This window comes from Zophobas morio, unplaced genomic scaffold (genome assembly GCF_036711695.1).
Source record: "Zophobas morio isolate AGI-343-1 ecotype UQ-CSIRO unplaced genomic scaffold, CSIRO_AGI_Zmor_V1 ptg000004l, whole genome shotgun sequence".
NCBI classification, from domain to species: domain Eukaryota; kingdom Metazoa; phylum Arthropoda; class Insecta; order Coleoptera; family Tenebrionidae; genus Zophobas; species Zophobas morio.
In genome coordinates, this window is record NW_026972109.1 from 15853088 (window position 1) to 15880950 (window position 27863).

A 27863-nucleotide genomic window follows, 5' to 3' on the forward strand; every position below is an offset into this window, starting at 1 on the left:
ATTTTTTAAAAAGAGTATCATCCGAAGGAGGTCCGAACACAAACACAAACAAACAAATAATGACTTTAAATTCGAACAATCAGTTTGCCACCTATTATTCGGAATTATAAACAAATTCGGTTAAGTCGAGCGCCATAAATCAATATTTGACGGATTTATAACTAATGAAGTTCGACGTCAGTACGAAACGCAAAATATACAGCCGGTCTGAATAGATAAATATTTATGATCACTCTTTTTAATCCGCACCATCTTCTCATGTCACATATTCATTACTCGAGCACAACAAAAACTTTTCGAAACTAAAACCGCGATTCTAATAAATCTTCAGATTAATCGCCTGGTGACTGTTATCTACCGCGTAAATTCCACCAGTAGGAAAATCCATACAATCAAAAAATATATAAACATTGATAACTGATATCTCTCACGCGACGCCTCTGTTCCCTGCTGGCAATTTTCTCCTGCATGTTCCAATCTTTTCAAATTTACGACAGACACACAGCAGTCTTTTTGCATAAACACTTGTAAAATATCGAACTTGTCGAAGTTATTGGTGCCCCCTTCACCAGACAGAGACGGGACCACCTCCATTGTGCGCCAGAAAGAGAAAGCCAGACCTCGAAAGCTCACACGCGATCGAAATAAATTTCAGTTTTCAGTTCTTGAGCGGCTGCTGCTGGAGTAGGTTGTACAAACTCCGTCCGCCGCAGTTCGCGTCGTGCGCGCTTTTCACGTCGCGCTTTTCTTTCGCATTTTCCGGCCGGTCCGCCCGTTATTAGCCATGTAATCGGCCATAATTTATTTCTAATTTGTTTGATCTAACTGGCGCCGCGGAATGCGCTTCCTAAACACGCGTTTGTTTGAAAAGTTTTAAAATAAACATCGTGAAGGGGTTCGAAAAGACATTCAACAGTGTCCTGTCGAATATGTTTGCACACAACGAAAGCTCAGTGGCCAACAGAACGTTGTTAGTGTGGATTATCGGGAGCTTGACGAGTTCGATGTCTTCCTCCTCTTTTGCATATTCGCTGCAAACAGAAGAACCCGTCACCGTAAATAAAGCACGGACACCGCAGCCTTGGGTCCGCGTTTCCACAGGTAATTTATCAACATTGTTATTTATTATTGTTTATTAGCGATGGGTGATGGTTCGATGAACCGGCACGAGCTGGGCTCCATTCCCATCGGCTACAGAGTAATAAAAAGCTAATTGTTTAACGGGGATTTTCACCCAACTTCCAGCGGGTAAAATATTGGTTTCTGTTTTTGTGTACCAAAGACGGTTTTTGGTTTTTAATCTCCCTTGTGACGATGGAATAAAGTGAACTTTGCTCTTTCTTGCAATGTATCATTTACTTCGAACTATTTATAAACAAATGTAAATAGAATTAAATTACGAACAACTACATATTATAATTCATTTATACAAGCCGAACTCAAGTATTGAATTCTTTCATTAATAAAAACATCTCTTGGACTTTAATCGAAGTCGCTTCGGTTACAAAATAATGACAGTGGCTAATTTTCGTAGTAACAAAAACAAAAATTTTCTAAACATAAACACAGTTTTGAGTGTCTCGAAAAATCTGCAGAAACACATTAAGACGTCGTAAATCGTCGAAAATGCTTACAGTAACTGTTGCACGGCAATAACAATTACTCATAATGCAGATATTCGCTTTGGACAAAATCGCATGATCGTTAATGCTAGCAGAATTTAAAGAATTTTCCGGAAACGTGGCATACAAAGTTTTTTCGGCGACTGCGATTTATAATCAAATGGTGTACTACTTTATTCTTGTAATTTCTTGATGCGCCAGTTAAAATAAAATGTTCAGGGCCAACATTTACATTCTTCATAAAATTATGTCTTTGTTTAGATCAGTTGTAATTCAGAAAAAGTGAAAAAAAGTGTGACGCGAGTTCAAAAATAATTATTTTAATTTGCACCGTTTATGAAGATAATTACAGTAATAAAGGAACTGCAGACATGAGAGATTATTTAATGGACTGGTGAATTGGAAATTGATGGACAATTATTTGTAACCGGCGTTTCTTTAATTTGCATTTGTGTTGTATTTTTTTAATTTGCTAAGATCTCGTACTGGATCGTTTCAATTTGGAAATTCACTATTACATTTTATCGAATCTCAAAGTCACTGAGCTGCGAAACTTATGCCCACTGTATTCTTTATGGATGTAAATTAATTTTCAGAAGTCAGGCTAAAAAATTGGTTATGTAATGGACTTATGAATTGGAAACTGATGGACAATTGTTTGTGACCAGCGTTTCTTTAATTTGCATTTGTGTTGTTGTTTTAATCTTCCAAAAATGTCTCGTACTGGATTGTTTCAAGTTTAAAATTCACTATTACATATTATCAGTTCTCAAAGTCACTGAGCTGCCAAATTATGGCCAGTGTATTCTTTATGATCGTAAAATAATTTTCAGAAATAATAATTTTTCAAGTTTTTATTTTGAATATGTAATAATATTTAGCATTTTTTAAATTTTCACTCTTTCAATTTTACGACTTTTTCCATTTTTCAAGTACATATTGGATTTTAAAACTTTTTCATTTATTCGATTTTTCAATTTTTGATTTCTGAATTTCTCGATATTTAATTTTTCAATTTTACATTTTTTGGGGTTTTCCAATGTTTCGATTCTATTTATTTTTTCTTCATTCCAGTTTTTCGATTTGTTACGTAATTTTTTTTTCGATTTTTAAGTTTCTCCATTTTTAGTTTTTCAGTGTTTCAATTTTTATATTCTTCGATCTGCAATTTTTTGATTTTCTCTTTTTTCGATTTTGCAATTTCTCGTTTTTTCGATTTGTTGATTTGTCAATTTCTCGGAGCAAAAAAAGGAAAAATTGTAAAATTGAAAAATCAAAAATAAAAACACGAGAAGTATTAAATGAAAACTTTGAAAAATCTGAAGACTGAAAATGAAGAACTTGAAACAATGAAGAAACGAAAGATTAAAAATTGAGAAACCTAAAAATTGAAATATTGAAAATTAAAGAAAAAATTGTCAAATTGTACAATTTAAAAATTGGAAAATAGAGGAATTGAAAAATCAAAAATTGAAAGAAAACCTAAAGGAATTGAAAAAACAAAAAACTGTGATCATAAAATCGAGAAAATGAAAACTTGAAAAATCAGGAAAATAAAAAATAAAAATCAAGAACTTGAAAAACTGAGGAAAAGAAAAAATGTAATATCGAAAAATGGAAGAAACGAAACATTGAAAAAACAAAGAAAGAGGAAAAATGGAAAATTGTTACATCAACAAATTGGTCGAAGTTCCTTCCATTTAGATTTTTCAAAGTTTTCATTTTATGTTTTCCGTTTTTTATTTTTTACAATTTTGTAATTTTTTCCAACTTTTTGATTTGAAAAGTTGAAAAATCACATCAAAATTTTGGAATCCAATAATTGAAAAATGGAAAAATTCTGAAATCATAAAATTTAAATTGTAAAAAAAAATAAAAATTGTATTCATTGTTACACATTTAAAATTAGAACTAGAAAAATCCAAAAATTGAAAATTTTCACAAGAAAAACAAGAAAAGGTATAAAATCAGAACATTGAAAAATAAGGAAAATAAAAAATCCAAACGAAAAATTGCAAATCGAAAAATTGAAGAAACCAAAAATTCATAAAATTAAAATTGTAGAAACAAAAAATTCTAAAATCGGAACATTGAAAAATTGCAAAATTGTAAAAATGAAGAAAATAAATATCCGAACCGAAAAACTGCAAATTGTAAATTTGAAGAAATGAAACATTAAAAAATCGAAAAAATTAAAAATTGAAAAGTTGGGAAATTTTGAATCAAAAAATTGCAAAATCTAAACATTGAGAAACAAGAAAAATGAAAAATTGGAAGAAAAACTAAAGGAAATAAAAAAACGATAAAAAAATAAAATCAAGAAAATGAAAATGGAAAAATAAAAATTAAGAACTTGAAAAATTGAGGAAAGGAAAAATGGAAAATTGTATCAAAAAATTGGTAGAAGTTCTGGATTTTCACTATTTAGATTTTTGAATTTTTCAATTTATATTTTCCGTTTTTTCTTTTTTTTTCAATTTTGCAATTTTTTTCCTTTTTTTTTTTATTTGAAAAGTTTAACATCAAAAGATCGAAAAAATTGATAAATCGAATACATCAAAATTTTAGAGAATCCAATTTGAAAAATGGAAAAATTCTAAAATCATAAAATTGAAAATTAAAAATTATATTTATTAATACACTTTTACAATTAAAACTAGAAAAATAGGAAGTCAAACATTGAAGAAACGAAAAACTGAAAAATCTAGAGACTGAAAAAATGAAAAATTAAAAAAATCTAGAAGTTGAAAAATCCAAAAATTGAAAAATTTCACATTGAAATAAGAAAAATGATAAAATTAGAACATTGAAAAATTGAAAAATAAAGAAAGTAAAAAATCCACACGAAAAATTGCAGAAACAAAAAATTCAAAAATGGAAAAATTGTAAAAACGAAACATTAAAGAATCGAAAAATGAAAAATTGAAAAATTGGAAGAAAAACTGAAGAAAATAAAAAAATCATAAACTCTGATAGTAAAATCAACAAAATGAAAATTGAAAAATCGGGAAAATGAAAAATAAAAATTAAAAACTTGCAAAATTGAGGAAATTGCAAATCGAAAAATAGAAGAAACGCAAAATTGAAAAAATAAAGAAAAGAAAAATGGAAAATTGTTATATGTATCAATAAATTGGTCTTAATTCTTGATTTCAAATTTTTAGATTTTTGAAAGTTTTCATTTTATATTTTCCGTTTTTTTATTTTTCAATTTGCAATTTTTTCCATTTTTTTTTATTCGAAAAGTCGAAAGATCGAAAAAATTGATAAAACGAATACGTCAAAATTTTAGAATGCAATAATTGAAAAATTAAAAAATTCTAAAATCAAAACTGAAAATGTAAAAAAAATAAAAATTATATTTATTATTCCACATTTAAAATTAAAACTAGAAAAATGGCAAATCAGAAATTGAAGAAACGAAAAACTGAAAAAAACAAAAAAAAAAAATCTAGAAGTTGAAAAATCCAAAAATTAAAAAATTTCACATTGAAACAACAAAAATTATACAATCGGAACACTGAAAAATTGAAAAATAGAGAAAATAAAAAACCCAAACGAAAAATTGAAGAAACCAAAAATTTATAAAATTAAAATTGCAGAAACAAAAAATTCTAAAATTGGAATAGTGAAAAATCGAAAAATTGTAAAAATTAAGAAAATAAATATCCAAACCGAAAAACTGCAAATCGTATAAATTTGAGGAAATGAAACATTAAATAATCGAAAAATTAAAAATTGAAAACTCGGGAAATTTTAAATAAAAAAATTGCAAAATCTAGCCATTGAGAAACAAGAAGAGTGAAAAATTGACAAATTGCAAATCGAAAAATTGAAAAATTCAAAAGTTGAAAAAATTTGCAGTAAAAGAAAAATGATAAGTCAAATCACTGAAAACCCGAAAAATTGAGGAATTGTAAAAAAAAAGTCAAAAAATCTGGGGGAGTGTTATTTACGCCACTAGCACTGGTTTCTACTTTATAGAGGTTACCAGAAAACAGAAATTGCACAAACTGAAGAAACAAAAAAAAAGTTGAAAAAACTACATTTTTCAAAAAATTATAAGATTTTGCGAAATTAATTTTTTATCAAGTTAAAATAAAGATATGTATGTAATTTTAAAGTAAATGTATAGAAGCATGCTACGCTTTGTTTCAAGTGAGTTTTTCAATTACAAAATGTAATTTCATCAACATTTTGCAAGGACACGTCTATCAATTTGGATAGATGCAGTGTAATATACTAATAATAAAAGTACTGTAGTTCCAAATTTTTGGAGAAAATGGACTGTGTCGTTCTTGATTTTATTCATTACAATAAATTGCTTCATTTATTTTTTTTGTCACCCTATATAAGTAATTCTAGAATCTATTGAGTGCATTCATTGATTAACCACAATTATAGAGTCACAATATTTTGCATATTTCAGAGAGAATTGAGATGACGTTATCATAAATGAATAAATTATGATTAAAGCTTTACTATGGTTACGATATTTACCGAATTTCAGAGCATTCGGTTTTGCAATTTCAAAGTTAAATTGCAAAATGTTATACACTTTTGATTTTTGTTCCAAAAACTAAACAACAGTTATCGTATTTTATAAAACTGAAATATTTACTCATGTAAATTTTGGAGATGACGTTATCCTATTGTTGGTGGCGATGTTTATCTAAATTTTGGTTATCGTTTTATCATCTACACGATATCCCGAATACACATAAAATTTGACAACAATCGTTTCGGAGAATATATGTCTAATAAAAATTTGGACAGATGGCAGACAGACAGGCGGAATAGGAGACTTATTTTTTTTTGTAAGTCATGAAACGTCAAGAAAACAAAAATTATCCAGTACTCCAATGGTTGCGATTACAATACCTCACTAGCTTATGGTCAGGAAGTAAAAATAATGCTTCTTTAACCTGAAATGAAAGCCCACAAGGATTTTCGTGCAGAATTTTTTCCTAAAATAAATATTCAATCAAACTGATCCATATTTAGTCGTGGATTACCAAATCCAAATAATATTAACCTAAAAAAAATCCCGTTGGTTATAAACCTTTTTACAAACTTAAGTTTTTATTTCACTTTTGGTAACATTAAGTGAACTAGAATAGATTTTACAGAATTATTGTATGAAAAAGCGTATTTGAAAAAACTGTATAGCGAAACGCCTTTCAAAAACGTTAAAAGCATAATGAAACTGATTCCTGAAAATGCTATTCCTTGAACAAGTCAAATAAATCAACTGTCGTCAGATGTTAAAGGAAAACAAATGTGAGTAAACAAACATGGAACAAATTAACGATTTTTTAACGTTTGCAAAATCAAACAATAAAAGAACGCCGTATTTTACGATTTATGTAGTGTTATGGTTATTCATAACTAAATTATTAGACTCATTTCTTTCCTGCTATTGCAAGTTGTTAAAGTAATCGAGAAAACTTAATAACCAGAATCTCATGCATATGTAGTTATAGCTTCTCTTGAATATAATTCTCGTATGCAAAAATTTGTTTGTAATTAAAAACAATCAAAACGGATGTCGCTGACACAAATAATTATGACAACTTTCTCGAGTGCGTATTTCTTGTCTTCAGGGAATACACTTTCCATAAAATAATTGTTTGTAAACATAGAAAAAATCTGGAATTGTTTGAAATGGGAACTCAAACCCAAATTGGAAAATGCAATGTGTAGCCGGTGATTTTCAACCCTATCGTGCCTCTTAAACAAGCTAAGGCGAAATTACGTCTCATAAAAGAGCACGAGCTACTATTATCTGTCGGTAATTCTACATTCATGTTTAGAAAACTTTTCTTACACACGTTATCATCACAGCCACTTATCGTTCATTTCTGACGGTCCGGTGAACCGGCACGAGCTGGAATCGAACCTCAACAAAACGCGGCGATTTTCACCCAACTTCCACGTTATCAGATATTTCACCAAAAGAATGAGTCACACTGGCCTTTTGCCCTTTGGACAGTTATAAACGCGGCTTAATTTTCATTCAAATGGCTTGTCCGAGAATGAGGAAACGTTATGTGCAGGTTTTTGTCCAGTGTGTGCCAAATTACGAACGCACAAGTTGTTCGTTCATACAATTATCGGCAAATCATCGCGGATGATTGGCAATTGCGGCGTTCTTTTGAACACACATTGAAAAAAATGCTTATGTAACGAATGTGAGTAGTTAAGACGTGATGTACACTTGGGTGCGAAAAAATCGGGACACGGCCGTGAGAACCCGCTGGTTTTGACTTATAGAACGCTAAATGTACATCTAATCCAACAACAGCAGCATATTAATTACTGCAAAGAAATTTTCACCTCTGTTCATTTTGTTTTCGACATTTACTTTTTTAAACCATGACATTTAAAACTCGTTCGGTAAACCTATATTTGACGCTTTGTGTCTAATTTTTTAGGTTATTATAACCTATTATGTCTTGCATTTAGATATGTTAAATTGTTGCATAAAATTTGAATCAAAAATAAATTAAATAAAGTGGAAAGTGTGTGTACCCCAACAAAATAAGTCGTAAATCATAGCTTTCCAATACTTGCCGTCACTACTAAGAATGCACTTCGGCAATATTTTCCCAAGCATGTCTGTCGCCAAAGTGTCGGGGCGCCGAAATTATTTTCAACGTCTGTGGATCGTCTCCAGAAGGATGACGTGTCTGGTGGACCTGTGACCTTTTGGATGAATCACTTTTTACGTATATGTACAGTGGTACACTGATCGAAATAAATAAGGAGGACATTATTGTTATTAATTTAATTACTATACAGCGGCTTTTATGTAGATTTAAACTGTTTCATCGATCCCTTTTGGTGGAATTTTTGAAACCCGAGTCACTTTTAAAATGATGAAATTCTAATAATTTTTGTCGATTTAATGACTACAGGCACGTTTGTGTCCGGGCATCATGTGGATATGGCACAAGGCTGCAATCAAATCCTGCATTCTATCAACAATATATCAATTAATTTTATGCTAATTAAAAATCTCTAATGCCGTAAGTAATTAAATCTTTGATCGTAAAGCCGCAGTGTTCCTTTAACGATTACGATCAACCACAGCTAATATTAATAAACCAATTGGTGTTTTCCTTTTAAAGAAATTTCCCCCAAGGCCAGCGAAGACTTATCTCTATTTTAAGAACATTATATTCTGGAATTAAATTCAATATCTGAAATGACATTTATAGTCACAACATAATTATTATGACACTCGAGAACAAAGGACCATAATGTCATAGGCTATCACTATCCATAATAAATAACAACAATTAATTAACATTGTCCTTAGATTAAATTAATCATAGGCTGTAAAAAGTAAACAGTTATGTAGCTGTAACATCTCGAAAATTAAATTCCTCTCTCTTTCGAAAAATCGCGGAAGGTCGCTCGATCGAGATGATGATGATGATGAAGAACAAAATAAATAATTATTATCATTATCTTACCATGATTAATGAACTCGGCCACATGAAAATTAACCATCATGTTCTGACCTCCATGGGGGGCCAAAGTAAATGATCAAAATCTCGTTAAGTCCATGTAATACCCAAAAATTGCAGAGTCACCCCTGTATTAATTTTCTCATGATCGAGGGGGAAGGTCGACACTTCCGGCTGACCACAAGGGGGAGTATTATTAGTCAGTACTATTTCATTTTTTATGTATGTATAAGTATATGAATTATCACAGAAAAGTAGAGTTTATAATTTTAGCGACAATCTTAAAGTGTGTCTAGAATTTCAAAGTAGTCAGTCTGGTAGTGTCGAAGATCGTCTAAACTTTAAATAAATAATAAAGTCATCTGCAAACGGAACTAGTTGCTTTGAAATGCTACGAGAACACGGAATGAGACAATGTCAACATGACCCAATTAAACACGTCCCTCTTGCCTTTCGCTTGTGTAAAAAAATGATCCCAGCCTCATGTCGTGTTATTTACGGCCCCTTTTAAGACCCCGTCCGAAAGCCCCATATCTGTAGCACGGCCGTCTATTTAAATCGAAGTAGATATTCCACTTAAGCAAAGTGTGTTTGTGTCCCGTCTCCACTTTGCGATAAACGAAATGCTTAATAAATACTGGAATCCAGAGACTAATTATAAATGACGAACTCGACCGGATACACTGCTAGACTTAGATAAAGTCACCGGCACCACTTAGGCTGACATCCAGAAGTACTTCGTTGCAGACGGTTCATTTTTGACTCTGGCGCCACTCTCTCCGTCTCGCTCTATCGTTCAAGGAAGTTGCAAGTGTGTAAGCGAACCGACATGCTATTTTATGGTCGGCTGCACACTTTTCCGCTTTTTTCCGCCTCCCCCATTGTGTCTGCGTAAATTCCCATGTTAATGTCTCCAACGCGTCATTTTTCACAATTCCATATTTTTGCTTCTTTGTCTGTCTTTGTTGCTTGGGCGATTTTGCATGCTAATCGCCGCATTTATATGCAATCACGTCGGGTTATTATTGATGAATTTATATTAGCTACGATTCGTACATATTTTATATGGGGGCTGGTGCCTGATGTTTTAAACATTTTTTTGAATGTGAAAATATGCAATTGCAAGTGGGTTGACACGGCGGACGGGTTCTGACAAGTTTATGTGCCGATTTTACGAGCGGATTTCATTAGCAGGCCATGTTTGTAAATACAGAGGTTTCAACGCATTCATACGTTTGGATGCCCCTTGAGGGACCAGATTTCGAATGTTGTATTTTGTGCGTTCTCTGATGGTTTAATTGCGTTTGAGTTCATTATTCACCCGGTTGATCGTTTCAAAAATGGAACCGCTAACTCAGGTGACTCAGAAAATATTACCGCATTATTCATATTTATCGCGGAATCAGCAGACTTGAGCCCTGATAAAAAATCAAGAAGCGTAGAAATTTGTCTCGACTGCGAAGTTCGAAAGCTTTGCGGTTATAGTTTCTGGTAGTGCATGTTAATGATTGACGAACATTGGATTCCATTTTCACATTCGAACCAGAATGCAGCAGAAGTCATTGATTCAACATGGTAGGTCTTAATCTACAGAAGTGTAAATATTGTTGTTTTGTGATTATTACATTAATTTTCAACCTAATTTAGTTAGAAATGTTTATTAATATAATCAGTACTATTTATTATACCGATAAAACATGTTAATAATAATAATTCCTGTTGAAATGAACTCGTGTCGTGAAGATCGTAAACTTCCAATTGTATTCATATTCGCGTGTGTATTTTTTGTGTCATTATTCCCACTTTTTTACTTCCTGAGTGTATGCCAGTCATCCATTGGATACTTTTATTTTTTCCCGACGTTTCATGACCCCTAGAGTACGAAAAAATAGGTGCCCCGTTTCCATCTGTCTCTCGGAAACTACTGGGCCAATTTATACGTTTATTAGGAATATCGTGTAAATGGTAAAACGATAACCAAATTTGGCTAATCATCCCCACCAATAATAGGATGACGTCATCTCCAAGATTTACAAAATATTATTTAAATTTTATAAAATAAGATACTCCTACACATGTAGTTTATGAATCCGTGTTGAGTTTTTACCCTATACATCCAAAATTTTTGGAAAAAACCAAAATTGTATAACAATATTTTACAATTTAACCTTTAAACTGCAAAACCGAATGCTTTAAGGTTAGGCTAATCATGCTAAATCGTCAATCAAAATTTATTCGTTTATCCCCTCCCAAAAAATTGATGACGTCATATCAAAATTTTGCCGAATAAATCCTAAAAATTGCAATTTTTTCTGCAAATTGATCAGAAGATTGGTAAAATATTTAATATGTGTCCGATGCTGCAAATTTAATTGTTTTTAAGTTATTTCGTGCTAAAATGGCAAGCAAAAATGTTTACGTTTCAGATATTTTTTTTTTGTAATTGATCTTTAAAATAATGTATAAAGGTCTACTATAAGTTTGATTTTTCAGAAATTGATCGCTCTGAATTCAGTTGTTGGCACTTTTTGAATCATTTCATGCCAAAACGGCAAATCAAAATTTTTACGTTATAGATTTTTTCAAAAATTTATCGCCCCATGTGTAATTGTTGTGTGTTTTAATGTTATTTACTGCCTAAACGGCAAACAAAAATTTTTAAGTTTTGTATTTTTTATTTTTTTGTAAATTGATTCTTCTGAAATTGATCGTTCTATATTTAAATGTTGTGTCTGTTTTGAATTAGGTATTTCATGCCAAAACGGCAAACCAAAATTTTTACATTTCAGATTATTTCAATTTTTTTTCTCAAATTGATGAAAAGATTGTGAAAAATATTTCATACAAGTCCGATTTTTCAAAACTTGGTGGCTGTAAATTTAATTGTTGTTTGTTTTTGAGTTATTTTACGCTAAAATGGCAATCCAAAATTTTTACGTTTCAGATATTTAAATTTTTTGTAATTGATCTTTAAAAGAATGTAAAAAAGTCTACTATAAGTTTGATTTTTCAGAAATTGATGGCTCTGTATTCAATTGTTGACCGTTTTTTAATCATTTCATGCCAAAACGGCAAATCAAGATTTTTTAATTATAGGTTTTTTAAAATTTTTTCGAAAGATGAATAAAAAAATAGTAAAAGCATATGATTAGTTCTATTTTTTAAAAATTGATCGCTCCATGTGTAATTAATGGGTGTTTTTAAGTTATTTACTGTCTAAACGGCAAACAAAAATGTTTACGTTTTGTATTTTTAATTTTTTTGGAAATTGATTAAAATATTGTAGAGATGTTTAATGTTAAGTTTGATTTTTCAAAAATTTGTGGAACTAAATTTGAATTAAATATTTTCTGGTTCTGAGTTATTTCGTACCAAAATGGCAAACCAAAATTTTTTTCAATTTCCTTCGTAAATTATTTAAAGGGTTGTAAAAAATATTTAATAAATAGTTTGATTCTTCCGAAATTGATCGTTTTGTATGTATATGTTGTATCTGTTTTGAATTACTTCGTGCCACAACGGCAAATCAAAATTTTTACATTTCAGTTTGTTTTAATTTTTTTTTCGCAAATTGATGGCTGTAAATTTAATTGTTCTCGCTGTAAATTTAATTGTTCTCGTTTTTGACTTATTTCGTGTTAAAATGGCAAACCAAAATTTTCAGATATTTTTTTTTTGTAATTGATCTTTAAGCATGTAAAAAGGCCTACTATAAGTTTGCTTTTTCAGAAATTGATCGCTCTGTATTCAATTGTTGGCTGTTTTTGAATCATTTCGTGCCAAAACGGCCTATCAAAATTTTTACCTTGTAGGTTTTTTCAAATTTTTTCAAAAAATGGATCAAAAGATATTAAAAATATTTGGTTAGTTCTAATTTTCAAAAATTGATGGCCCCATGTTTAATTGTTGCGTGGTTTTAAGTTATATATGTACTGTCAAAGCGGCAAACAAAAATGTTTACGTTTCGAAATTGTTTTCTTTTGTCGCAAATTAATTAAAATATTATAAAGATGTTTAATGTAAGTTTGTTTTTTAAAAATTTGTGGCCCTAAATTTAAATTAAATCTTTTCTGTTTTTGAGTGATTTCGTGCCAAAATGGCAAACCCAAATTGTTTTCAATTTTTTTCGCGAATTGACCAAAACATTGTAAAAAATATTTAATATGTGTTAGATTCCTCCGAATGTGATCGTTCCATATTTAAATATTTTGTCTGCACAAAGTAATTCAACTTTGTGCCAAAACAGCAAACCGAAATTTTTATATTTTAAATTCTTTAAATTTTTTTCGCAAATTGATCAAAAGATGGTTAAACATGTTTAATACAAGTCCGATTTTTCAAAAATTGATGGCTGTAAACTTTCATTGTTGTCGGTTTTTGAGTTATTTCGTGCCAAAGTGATAAACCAAAATTTTTATGTTTTAGATATTTAAATTTGATGTTTAAAAGAATGTAAAAAGGTCTACTATAAGTTTCATTTTTTCGAAATCGATCGCTCTGTATTCAATTGTTGGCTGTTTTTGGATCATTTCGTGCCAAAACGGCCAATCAAAATTTTTACGTTATAGATTTTTTCAAAAATTTTCGAAAAATAGATCAAAAAATAGTAAAAACCTAAAAACATTATTTTGATTAGTTCTATTTTTTTAAAATTGATCGCTCCATGTGTAATAGTTGTGTTTTTAAGTTATTTACTGCCTAAATGACAAACAAAAATTTTTACGTTTTGTATTTTTAATTTTTTTTTTTTGTAAATTGATTCAAGGATTGTAAAGATGTTTAATGTAAGTTTGATTTTTCAAAAATTTGTGGCCCTAAATTTGAATTAAGTGATTTCTCTTTTTGAGTTATTTCGTATGGCAAACCAAAACTTTTTTCAATTTTTCCACAAATTGATCAAAATGTTGTAAATATGTTTAACAGGTATATGTCTGATTCTTCCGAAATTGATCGTTCTGTATTTAAATGTGTTAACCGCAAACTACATTTTTACATTTCAGATTCTTTGAATTGTTTCAGAGGATTGTAAAAAATGTTTATTACAGTTTCAAAAATCGATGGTTGTAATTTAATTGTTTTCTGCTATTTCGTGCTGAAATGGCAAACCAAAATTTTTGTTTCAGGTATTTACATTTTTTTGTAAACTGATGTTCAAAAGATTGAAAAAAGTCTACTATAAGTTTGATTTCTCAGAAATTGATCGCTCTGTAGTCAAATATAACCTGTTTTTGAATAACTTCGTGCCAAAATGGCAAATCAAAATGATTACGTTTTAGATTTTTTCAAAATTTTTCGAAAAATTAATCAAAAGATTGTAAAAATATGGGATTAGTTCTCCTTTTCAAAAATTCATCACTCCATATTTAATTATTTTGTGGTTTTAAGTTATTTACTGCTAATGTTGTCAACAAAAACTTTTACGTTTCGTATTTTTCTGTTTTTGAGTTATTTCGTGCCATGGCAAACCAAAATTGTTGTCAATTTTTTTCGAAAATTGATCAAAATATTGTAAAAAATGTTTAATGTGTCTGATTCTTCCGAAATTAATCGTTCTATATTTAAATGTTGTCTGGGTATAACAATACACTTATTGTTTTTAAAATTACTTATACAAGTGACTCAAAAAAAATTAATGAATGAGGCAATTTCTTTTATTGATTAAATTAAGAACGCATCTCTCCACTTTCCCGAAAATTTGGGAATACAGTAGCTATTTTTAGGAATACACACATTAAATTTTAATTGTAACATGTCTACAACTTTCACTATATAAAACAAGGACAGTTTTTTTTAAATAGTTTATTACCATATGTTGTTTAAATTTTGATGAAATTTTTACATCACGTATTTTAAAAAATCAATATTTCAGTTATTTATGGAAATTTTGGAAAGCGGTTTTCACCACTGTTTCAGCTTACAAAACCTTAGAAATCGTAACAAATACATTTCCCACTTTATTTGTTCGAATTGAGACATCTCGTTTCTAATAAAAAAGTCGACTATATATCTGGTAGGATTTGTGGAGTTTTGTAAGCTGAAAACAGTGTCGAAAACCGCGTTCCGAAATTTCCTTAAATAATTGAAACATTGTTTTTTTAAGATACATAATGCAAAGATGAAAAGTTATTTAAAATTATTACATTTTGAAAATGTACCAAAAATTTCATGTAGAAAACGTAGCGAATTTTCATAAAATCAAATCTTATGATTTTTTGAAAAATCTGGATTTACTTCAGAGAGGGAAGTTCTGTTAAAATAATCTCCGATCAATTGTAGCAATATTAATTGTATAATAATAGTGATAATCAACTTTATTGAATAGAAGAAAAAGATGTAACTAATAAGTTTTAATAATGAGATTACACTCTTCAGTTTTTTTTTTTTATATATAAAAAGTAGTATATTCAGCATAAAACGATTCATGTTTTAGCTAAGTCACTTCCCCTTGATGAAGGTATTTAGTGTAGCCCAAAAAGGGACAAATCACAAATCACTTAGAACCTTTCGGTACACAGTTTCTGTTTGCTGAAGCGGCCTCGCTAAACATCCTTCTAAAACGTTTCAAAGTTTGTTTTTTATTCTAATAACAGTGTGCAGTCTTTCTTCTTAAGTAAACATTCTAACGAAGTCTGGTAATGGCGTGTAACGTAACACGAACATGTTAATTTGTTGATGTACACTTTAACTTGGTCATAATGACGATGTTACATTTTATGAAGTTAGAGATACTTAAACTTTGTAATGGCTTAGGCCACCGTACGTGCAACGGTTTTTGTCTAATAATAATTTGATTAAACGACGGTGTTATTTTAGCGGTCGTCGCAAGATTTACAAAGCTGAGATTACGGCGAAAATTTCGAAACTTCGTTTGACTATAATTAAATTTTTGCGTTATAACATTTTATGTTGCAGAAGAAAGCACATCTTCTGGAAATCATTCGAAAACGGAATAATTTAAGCGTTCCGTGGGTCTTAGAAAACCCGTTAAAGTGTCAGCAGGAATCCAGCAAATCTTGTTTAGTGCTAAAATTTAAGAGAAACGTCCGACTTGAACCCAATTAGACCTCATTACTCAACAAGAGATTTCGTGGTTCAATCATTAGAAATAATTGAGTAAGAAAAGTAGGATCTCGGCATGCATTCCGATCATTAATTAAATTTGTTCTTTCTCGAACTACTCCGTATTGGTATTTCTTCTCCATCGGTTAATTATAATAATGGCCTCATTACCGATGAGTATCAGCGCGGCAATTAAATTGGGAGTTCGTGTAATGGTTATGGAAAAAAGCACCCAGCAGGTCGTACTGAAAAAACCACTTTCTACGGTGACTTCATAAAGACACGTACCGCTTACAACGACCATAAATTATTTGTCTTTATATCATTATCTACGGTTCTTCATTCTTAAAACGCATCCATTATTTGAGTTACCTGTCTAAGTGCTTTACCTTGTTGGAGATAACTGTGGTTTTTGCTTATCTTGGGTCTCATGGGTCGATGCATACCTTCGATCTGGTCCGTCTGGTTGTCTTTCTTGTTTTGTTTCACCAAATTAACTTCTACATACTTAAAATAACAGCGGAATTCTCAAAATAAATCGCCAATAGCGCCGATTATTTTCTTCGGAACGATTCCCACACAAGATCCAATTTTACTTAATTCCATCGTAAAAAATCCGAGAGAAATTACACGTACGGACGCACAATAACAATCTAGGCGAAAGATACCGCGTGGATACCGGATTATTATTAACTAATTATAATTTAGTTTAATTATGTTTAACGAGTAACCTAAGGGAGACCGGTCGAAACATGCTTTTACGGCCAGGTAAATAATAGCATAGGACGGACGATGTACCTTTGTTCAGGTATGCCTGCGAAATTATAGGGGAGCCACCCGCCTCGAACAGGCTCAAAGTAAACACGAGACGAAAAAAACTGTCTCGGAATCGAAATTCCTAAAACAATGATCGATTATTCTTGATGAGGAGGCAGTGACGAAGCCGATTTGTGCATCCTGAACGACCGCCGCGCATACATTTACAATCCGTTCACATATTAACGAGCCACGAACACCGCAATTTACCTCGAAATTAAAAAATAATGCATTTTGGCTGGTCAGTTTTGCCGTCAAGCACCTGCTAAATTAGAGAAGTCTGTCTTCTATTCTAAATTATTTACAGTACAAACAATTTAGGAATGAAGTTATTAACCTACTTAAAATAAAAAAGTGTGAATATTTGACAGCGTATACACAGTGTAAAATTTCAAATAAACGATAAAGTAATTTTCGTTTGCTCTGATGACAAAGAAATCTCTAATAACGTTATTAAATACTTATTTGTTGGCAGTATTAAAGAAGCTTTGTAGGTCAATCATCGTTCCACTCATTAATTTTTCTTGAAAAAGAAAAAAACAATTTTATAAATTTTACATTATATCAAGTTAAGAAAATTATATCATCATTTCCAAATATGTAAAGATAGCACTAAAAACTAAAATATATTTATACATTTTTACTTCCTGAGCGTAAGCTAGAGAATTATTGTTATCGGGTCCATTGAACAACTAGCATACATCTATGTTTTCTCGACGTTTCATGATTCATAAAGTACGAGAAAATACGTTGCCCGTTTCCATTGTTGTACTTGATGACATGTTTTTACAATTTTGCTTTTTATAAATCATATGCATATAATTTTTTCGCAAAAAATTCAAAATTGAATTACAACTTTTTACAAATTAAGGTTAATAGGTTAATCAAAATTTTTTCGTTTATGTCCCCCTAAAAAATGGTAACGTTATGTTTTTCACATGGCATCCAGATCTTTGAAATTGCAATTAATTTTAAATATATAACTTTCTTTATATAATACAGAGGCAATTTTGTTAAAAACAGTTTGTGATCATATATTTTTTTTAATTTTAATGAAATTTTTACATACCGTATTTTTAAAAGTCAATGTCTCAATTATTATTAAAAGAAATTTCAGAACACGGTTTTCAACACTGTTTTCAGTTTACAAAACTCCAGAAATCATACCAGATATATCGTCGACTTTTTTTGTTAGAAAGGATTCGCAGTAAAAAAAAGCTTGTCATGGAAGTTGCCAACTTTTATTTTTACCATATCTCAGTTCCAACAAATAAAGTTGGAAATATATTTGTTACGATTTCTAAAGTTTTACAAGCTGAACACAGTGGTGACAACCCCGTTCCAAACTTTCCATAAATAAATGAAATATTGATTTTGTAAAACACGTGATGCAAACATTTCAACAAAACTTAAAAAATATTTGTTAATAAATTGTTAAAAAAAATGCTCTCCCCTATGTAACGAAAGTTGTGGACAAGTTGCATTTAAAATTTCATAACCATAGGTGTGTAATGTAGATATTACATCCTGACAATATACTGACAACACCATAAGAGCCAAGCGACTCCTCTGCACCTCTGATGCTTGTAATCTGAACGTGCTAATAATCGAATCTTTTCGAAGGATAATCATAAACAATCGAAGTTAAGCATGTAATGAGAGATTGAGAATATCTACATTTTTCCCGTTGGTGTTAATGACGCAGCTAGTTTTTACTTTAAAGAGGTTACCACAAACGAAAATCGCAAAATCAAATTTTGCAAATATTTTAAAGAAGCGGGATTTGTCGGACTATACTTCAAGGGTGAAGAAATTTTGTCGAAATGTGCAAACTTCTCAGGGACTCCAGCTGTCTTTTTAAAAATGTGAAACCTTCTTGGAGGCCCCAAGTGCTCTTTATTTACGAATATGGAACCTTGTTGGGGCCTCAACTCTTTTTTTTTAAAGAATGTGAAACCTTCTCGGGGATCTCAACAGTCTATATTTTAAAGAAGGTAAAATCTTCTCTGGAGTTCCAACTGCCAATTTTTAAACGATGAGGTAAAACCTTCTCGGGGGCCCCAAATGTTTTTTTAATAATGTGAAACATTCTCGTGGGCCCCCAGTGTCTTTGTTTTAAGAATATGAAACCTTCTTGGTGCCCCCAGTGTATTCATTTTCAAGAATGTAAAACCTTCTCGGGGGCCACAACTGTCTTTTTTAAGTATCTAAAAAGGAGCCCAAGTGTGTTTTTTTAATAATGTGCAACCTTCTCCGGGGTCCCAAGTGTCTTGTTTTAATGCATATGAAACCTTCTCGGGGCCTCCAGTGTCTTTGTTTTAAGAATATGGAACCTTCTTGGGGGCCCAATTGTGTGTGTGTGTTTTTTTAAGAATGTGAAATCTTCTCGGGGGCTCTAAGTGTCTTTGTTTCAAGGATATGAAACCTTCTCAGAGCCCCAACTTTTTTTTTTTAAAGGAGGTAAAACCTTCTCAGGGGCCGCAACTGTCTTTTTTTTAATAATGTGAAACCTTCTCGGGGGCCCCAAGATCATGGGCGCCGGCAGGAGGTGCAAGGGGGTGCACTTGCACCCCCCTGGCTTAGTATAAAATACACACTTTAAATCCAAATTGCAATCGTTTAGGAAGCGGATAATAGTTTTTAAAATGGCTTCCGCATTCAGTTCTTACAGCGGCACATATCCTAAAAATTCTTCGCAAATTATTGGATTTTTATTGTCTTGATCACAACGCAAATACCAAACTCCAATCGATAATTATTCTGTGCCACTAATATTAGCAGTTTCATCAGCCAACACCTAATAAACAGATGCCTGATTCACCTCCTCAATTATTTTTCCCTTCAGAACATCAGAACAAATTTCAATCAATTCATTTTGAATTTGATGCGATATATACAAAGAGTTACTTGCTCCTGACTCTAAATGATTTTTTTTAATTTCAACCCCAGATTCAGTTCGAAAATGGAGCAAATATACTATATCCTATAATGTATGGGTGCACCCCCCTGCCGGCGCCCATGCCCAAGATCCTTTGGTTTAAGAATATGAAACCTTCTCGGGGGCCCCAATGTCTTTGTTTTAAAAATATGAAACCTTCTTGGAGCCCCAATTGTCTTTTTTTTTTTTTAAATAATGTAAAACCTTCTCGGGAATCTCACCAGTCTTTATTTTTAAGAAGGTAAAGTTTTCTCGGGGGTTTTTTTTAATAAATATGAAACCTTGTCGGGGGCCCCAAGTGTCTTTCTTTGTTTTAAGAATATGAAACCTTCTTGGGGGCCCTAGCACCTTTGTTTTAAGCATATGAAACCTTCACAGGGCCCCAACTGTCTTTATTTTAAAGAAGGTAAAATCTTCTCGGGGACCGCAACTGCTTTTTTTTTAATCTAAAACCTTCTCTGGGGCCCCAAGTCTTTGATTTAATGAATATGAAATCTTGTCGGGGCCTCCAATGTCTTTGTTTTAAGAATATGAAACCTTGTCGGGGGGCCCTAGTGTCTTTGTTTTAAGGATATGAAACCTTCTCGGGGGCCCCAACTTTTTTTTTTATATAATGTGAAACCTTCTCGGTTTCCCCAACTGTCTTTGTTTTAGGCATATAAAACCTTCTCAGGGCGCCAACTGTCTTTATTTTAAACATGGTAAAATCTTCTCGAGGACCGCAACTGTTTTTTTTAAGTATCTAAAACTTTCTCTGGGGCCCCAAGTGTCTTTGTTTTAATGAATATGAAATCTTCTCGGGGCCTCCAATGTCTTTGTTTTAATAATATGAAATCTTCTCGGGGCCTCCCAATGTCTTTGTTTTAAGAATATGAAACCTTGTCGGGGGGCCCTAGTGTCTTTGTTTTAAGGATATGAAACCTTCTCGGGGGCCCCAACTTTTTTTTTATATAATGTGAAACCTTCTCGGTTTCCCCAACTGTCTTTGTTTTAGGGATATAAAACCTTCTCAGGGCCCCAACTGTCTTTATTTTAAACAAGGTAAAATCTTCTCCCGGACCGCAACTGTTTTTTTTAAGTATTTAAAACCTTCTCTGGGGCCCCAAGTGTCTTCGTTTTAAGAATATGAAACCTGGTCGGGGGACCCTAGTGTCTTCGTTTTAAGGATATGAAACCTTCTCGGGGGCCACAACTTTTTTTTTATATAATGTGAAACCTTCTCGGTTTCCCCAACTGTCTTTGTTTTAGGGATATAAAACCTTCTCAGGGCCCCAACTGTCTTTATTTTAAACAAGGTAAAATCTTCTCCCGGACCGCAACTGTTTTTTTTAAGTATTTAAAACCTTCTCTAGGGTCCCAAGTGTCTTTGTTTTAATGAATATGAAACCTTCTCGGGGCCTCCAATCTATTTGTTTTAAGAATATGAAACCTTGTCGGGGGACCCTAGTGGCTTTGTTTTAAGGATATGAAACCTTCTTGGGGTCCCAGCTGTCTTGATTTTTAAAGAAGGTAAAATCTTCTCGGGGGTTCCAACTGCCTTTTTTTAAAGGATGTGGTAAAACCTTCTCGGGAGCCCCAACTGTTTTTTTTTTAATAATGTGAAACCTTCTCGGGGGCTCTAAGCGACTTTGTTTTAATAATATGGAACCTTCTCGGCGGCCCCAACTGTCTTTGTTTTAGGGATGTAAAACCTTCTCAGGGCCCCAACTGTCTTTATTTTAAACAAGGTAAAATCTTCTCCGGGACCGCAACTGTTTTTTTTTTTAAGTATTTAAAACCTTCTCTGGGGCCCCAAGTGTCTTTGTTTTAAGAATATGAAACCTGGTCGGTGGACCCTAGTGTCTTCGTTTTAAGGATATGAAACCGTCTTGGGGTCCCATCTGTCTTGATTTTAAAGAAGGTAAAATCTTCTCGGGGGTTCCAACTGCCTTTTTTTAAAGGATGAGGTAAAACCTTCTCGGGGGCCCCAACTGTTTTTTTTTTTTATAATGTGAAACCTTCTCGGGGACTCCAAGTGACTTTGTTTTAATAATATGAAATCTTCTTGGGGGCCCAATTGTGTTTTTTTTAAGAATGTGAAACCTTCTCGGGGGCTCTAAGTGTCTTTGCTTTAAGAATATGAAACCTTGTCAGGGGATCCTAGTGTCTTTGTTTTAAGGATATGAAACCTTCTCGGGGGCCCGAACTGTCTTTTTTTAATGTGATACTTTCTCGGCGGTCCCAAATGTCACTGTGACTAGTACTTTCTATATTGTATAGAGGTTATCACAAAAAAGTAAAATTCTGCAAAATCAAATTTTCGAATTTTTCAAAGGAACAGAATTTGCTAGGCTGTATTTCAGGGGTGAGGAAGTTCCGTCGAAATAACTTTGGACCAATTTTTGAATCTGATAAATGTTTCTTCAATGTATATTAAAGTCTCAAATAAATTGAAAAATGTCTTTCATGCCTTGTTTTTTTCAAAAAAATCAGCCATTATTTCAGTTCTAAAAAAAAAATTTCAGTGACTTGTATATATCGACAATTACTTATAACAATTTTTTTTTGTATTTTGCATTTCACTAAGAATTCGTTTTAATTCAGTAGATGGCCCAGCAATTGCTCAGCTTTGTTTAACTGACTCAAAGATTGTTTTCATTGAATCTTCGTGACTTATCTTAAGTATTCTTGAAAACATCTCAATTAAGTAGTTTATCCCAAAATGAAACTTTAGGTAGGTAGTTCAGAAAAATGGCGATAAACAGACAAGTAAATTACTTCCGTTGGTTGGATTCACCCTACATAAGCGTAGACTCGAGTAGCGCTCCGTTATGCACATGTTACGAAACCGCGCATGTGAAGCGCCTTTATTTTTAGAAAAAACTTTCACACACGCTAACAAACAAGTTTAATAAAATAACAGTCATGGCAAAGAAATTACAGTCACGGTGTAAAAAATAACAAAACCGGCATACATCCGTGATTTGAAGTAGGTACCAATCAAAATTTCGTTAACGTCATTATTGTTTATTAGCAATCACTTTTTGTGTAACCTCTAAAGGCTACTCACTTTATTTATTTTTCTCTTGTTGAGTTTGTAGTTTCTAATTCTTGTACAGTTTACACAAACCGACTAATAAATCCCAATTTCATTAAACAAACATTGGCAAATTGTGATAATTACTGCTTTTTAACATTTTAGAAACTTTTAAGATGCTTCAGGATAAGGAATTGGAGGTCGCTTTAGATTTTTTCGTTGTGGAAACGTCTTTTGATGATAAGCGAACAATTAAGACAACCTGTTTGTATAATTACCGTGCGCCTGCCGATTAAACTTTAAATTGCCTTATTATCTCAGTATGCAAATCTGACGTCGTTAGTAGTTCAAGTTCAACTGCAGCTGCTTTCTTTTTTGCTGTACATGTGTTTAGCTTTACCGCCTTTTCTAGTACCCTGCGGGGTGCGTTTCGTGTGAATATTAACTTTAATACCACTGTATTCGAAAAAGTAGTAGTAGTAGTAGCAGCGGAGTACTCACAAAATATTCAGACTCGAAGCACTGAGTTTCTAAATTTAGTAAATAAAAATGGTAACGAGAAATTGCAATTACATACTTTGTTGCAAGTAATGACGGAATACAAATAATACATTTCAAATTAAAAACAAATTTGCGAAAACGTTTACGAACCCAAAACGGTTAGTCAACTGGTAAATATTTCTTCTTAAACAAAATTATTGCAAAATTGCAGAACTATAGCAGATGAATAGAAAATGTTCAGGTTGATATGTTAAGAATATTTGAAAAATTTGAATTAGCAGAAAATATTAAGTTACAATGTTTGTTTTTTGCTTGGGTGCAAACAATGGACGAGTTGTAGGAATGAAAACGTGTAAAAAATTTGATTTAGAATGGGTGTTAAGTGCATGAAATGCAAGCAAAAAAGGCGCACAAAGTGAGCAAGAAATTGAAACTAACACTTGGCACTTTAGAAAAAAGGAAATTGTTGCGGCGTGGGAAAACAGATAACGAACTAGGTAAGGTATAGTAGCTGTAAATTGTAAAGAATTGTGTATCCATTCAGTGCTAAGACGCAAGCTAAAAGAATTAATTATAGGCGAAATGAAAAATTTAAGCACGAAACCCAAAAGAAAGTGAGTTCCAGTGATCACTGTGGAGAAACGATGTATCAATGAAAAATTTATAATTTTTCAAAAATGAAGAAATATAACGTTAATGAACTGTTTTAGATTCACTGGTAGTGAAAACAAAAGTATGTTTTTAATTATAAACGCACAAAGGATGGTCAAAAGATTTTCCTCTTATTGAATATTCAATGAAAAAGAAGATACCAGAAATTAAAGAGCCAAATGCAAAAATCATATTATTTTAAAGCACTTGAAAAAAAGTGCTTATCGTCAATAAAATATTCATACTCATACAAAATTTAAATATAAAATAAAACGCAAAGAGGGAATCAAACGTGTATAGTATAAAAGATTAGTACACAATTTGGATATTTGCGAAATTTTAAATACCTAGGGGAAAAACTCAAGGCAGTTTCATAAACCACAGTGTGGGAGCATATTATCTTATAAAATTTAAATAATATTTATCTACAAATTTTTGAGGGGATGTCAAAAAGTTGTTGGTGGGGATGATTAAACAAATTTTGGTTAGCATTTTACCTTCTACACGATATTCGTAACTAAAGAGCGAATTTTAGGCTGTAAAAATCTAAAAATAGGCACTTTTGTTATTTGTTTTTATTTCCCGTGCGTAAACTACGGATGTATTGTAATAGAGTCCATCCAGTAAATGGCTACTTTCGTGTTTTATTAATTTCATGACCCCTAAAATACGAAAAGTAGGTCTCCTGCTTCCGTCTCTGTGTTGTTATCCACTGTTTGTCTCGATTAAAAGTTAAGTTTAGCTTTTTGTACAGTCTTTTACAAGAAAGCAATAGCCCCGCCCACCCGCCCCCTCTCCATTCCAGTGACTACTCTTAATATTGTTCAGTAATTCACCAAAATTAGTTTTATCTCAACAAATACTAGCCCCTCCCAAGCGCCTTCTTTTTTCTTAAAATGTATGTGATTTGCAACAATCAGTCTTATCTTAGCAAAAACTAGCCCCGCCCACCCACCCTTCATTTTCTTAGAGGGTATATCATTTATTAAAATCAGTCTTATCTTAGCAAGTACTAGAACGGCTCTCCCACCCTGTTCTCATTTTAACGCTCTTATTTCTGTTCACTATGAGATCCACTTTTGAGTCAGACTAGATAAAATGAATCACTGAAGTAAACGCGGGGTGGGTGGGCGTGTTTAATTATTATGTATTCTTTTGTAGAGTGGTAATGGGAACCAACAGAACGTAGGCTGTTAAAAAAAGAAAAAAAGTGTTAATAGTAATTTTTTCGATACACTATTTGCTATAAGATTTCGGTAAAACGCTAACAAAACTTTGTCCAGTCATCCCACCAACAGTGTTGAGAACGTTCATTCAAAATTCTGCATAGTAAATGTTCAAATTTTATAAAATAATATATTCCTAGACTTGTCGTTTATGAATCTGGCTTAATTTTTTAGCCTGGACGTCTAGATGTTTTGGAAAAAATCACTGTTTTATAACAACATTTTACATTTTAACTTTAAAACTACAAAACTGAATGCTCTGAAATCATGCGAAGGTTATCGTACGCAATCTTTTTCCGAGAGCTCTGTTTTTCAATCCCTTAAGAAATTTTCACCGTTTTTCCAGTCAGCTCCGAAAATTACCCAAAGAGATTTTTTTGGTAGTTTGATCTTCAAAAGTTTCGTTTTCATTCTTTCGAAAATTCCGACCAATATGAAAAATTGCAAATTTTCGAACCGAAAATTTTGAAAATCGTGGTCTGGTCAAAACTGTTTGTGATTTTTGGGCAAGTTTTCCAAAGGTTCAGTTCAGACTTTTTTAAGAATTCCTTCAAAATGACCATTGTGAAGCATGGCTTTTTTAAAATCTTAAGAAAGTTTTATTTATGAACCAAATATTTCGAAAATTGTGGTATAAGACCATAAACAAGATATGTTTTTATCTTTTAGAATTTTTTGTAGAGTTTTAGGCAACTTTTCCGAAAGCTCAGCTTTTCAGTTCCTTACGAAATTTTCGACTTTTTTTCGACCACCTCCGAAAATTACTCAAAAGATATTTTTGGCTTAATTTCTTCGAAAATTCCGACTATTTTCCAGAATCGGCAATAATAAATATAGCAATTTTTAGGATAAAAAAAAAACTGATTTTCAGACCGAATATATCTAGAATAGTGATACGGGACCAGGCATGTTTTAAGATCCAGTGTGTCGAGATCTATTTTCAAATTTTTTATAAATTTTAACAGCCTTGTTTACCTTTTTTCGAACGAAAATCCGGACAGACAGCAGACAGACGGAACCGGGGTACCTATTTTTCGTACTCGAAGGATCATGAAATATCGAAAAACATGAAAGTAGCCATTCCGATGGATCTAGTATGTACAATACTTCCTTAGCTTAAGGAATGTTGTTGGTTTATGAAACCAGTTATAAGATGAAGACTTCGAAAAGTGAAAGCTTTAGTATGTTAACATTGGAAAGGGGAGTGGAAAAACAGTGTGATGTTACACTGTAAACTCAAGCCGGTTACAGTAGTCAATAATTCCGTAAAAACTAAAGATATTGTAAACACTCTTAGGGAAGGAACGTACAAGATTTGGCGGCAATAAAAGTGACTAACAATTTTGGGAATAAGGAATATTATTTCCAAACAAAAGTACTGAAAAAGTAATCGTTTTTAGACTTTTAAGAAGTGCCGCAGTATTTTGAACTTTACTACTTATGAATAATAGGAGTAATAGTTCTTTAGTGTACTAATAAAATTTTAAGCCCTTGTTAGTGTCATTTAGGTCGGTAATGGTCACACAACCGTCCCGGTAAGAATTTTCGTCGGTCCTTTCCAAGAACCACTCCGGTCCAGATCTGGCGGTCACTATCTATGTTATCTATATACAACACCTTACCTTCGGTTTGCGGTCATTTTCGGTTCTTAGGCAAGGCATTAACCCGGTCCGGCAAATATCTACCTGACTTTACTGACTTTTATGTTCAATTCATTTTGGAATAGGAGGCGAAGTACCTTAAACATTATTTTAATATTTGCGATTTTCATAATATTGTAGGAGTAATACTTTTTGCAAAATAAAATTCTGTCGTTGCCTAATTTCTTTACTTACTATACGTCGACTTTCTGACTTACTTAGTTCCACGTTTGTTTCTATTTGCTTGGATTTTGAAATTGGAATTTAAAAAGGGGATAGCTAAAATTTATGAAAAGTTTACAAGAGGTGGTCTTATGAGTTTGGACCACAGTTATAGGAAGGGATTAAGATACTCCAGGTACCAGTGTAATGAGATATGGTCTTGGACTAGAGTTAATGATCGCCGCCGCCGCTTTGAATTTCCAGGTCGTATTTAGGAAATATACTTCGTCAAACGCTTAACACAAAGCATTGATTAAATACATATAGATAGACCCATGCTATTGTTTGGAGCGAACAGGCCAACGGCCGGCGAACAAGAGATGGCGCACCAACAGTCGGCCGTCAAACGCCGGCGAAAAGCTTGGACACCAATCGCGCGCGTAGATAACCCAAATCACAGCAACAATACATTTAATAAAGCTACCACTCGACAGAGGGCGACGAAAAAAATGTGTAAAAATCTCATAGCAACCATTTATATAATTTACAACGTTGCCAGATGAGCCTAACACAACTTTGCCGTTATTTCTAGTCGATTAGATTTTATTTCGTTTAAAAGTTTCTGGTGAATAAATGGAATTATTATAATGAATAAACAATACAAATAAATTATTACTTGTTATTTTAAATACTTGTTAGTGTTGAAGAAAACATAAATGGTAATTAAAGTTATTCTAAATACGGTCCGGTCCGGTAGCTC

The 27863-nt window shown here is 32.2% G+C and overlaps 1 protein-coding gene across 1 annotated transcript in view; it reads left to right on the forward strand.

Moving 5' to 3' along the window:
- Positions 1–656: 656 nt before the first annotated feature.
- LOC135143078 (BMP and activin membrane-bound inhibitor homolog) overlaps positions 657–27863 on the forward strand; it is a 42319-nt gene continuing 15112 nt past the window's right edge. Inside the window, exon 1 of the mRNA XM_064074926.1 lies at positions 657–1101. Within this exon, the coding sequence (XP_063930996.1) occupies positions 930–1101 (172 nt within the window). The 5' untranslated portion in view covers positions 657–929. The remainder of the gene's footprint in view (positions 1102–27863) is intronic.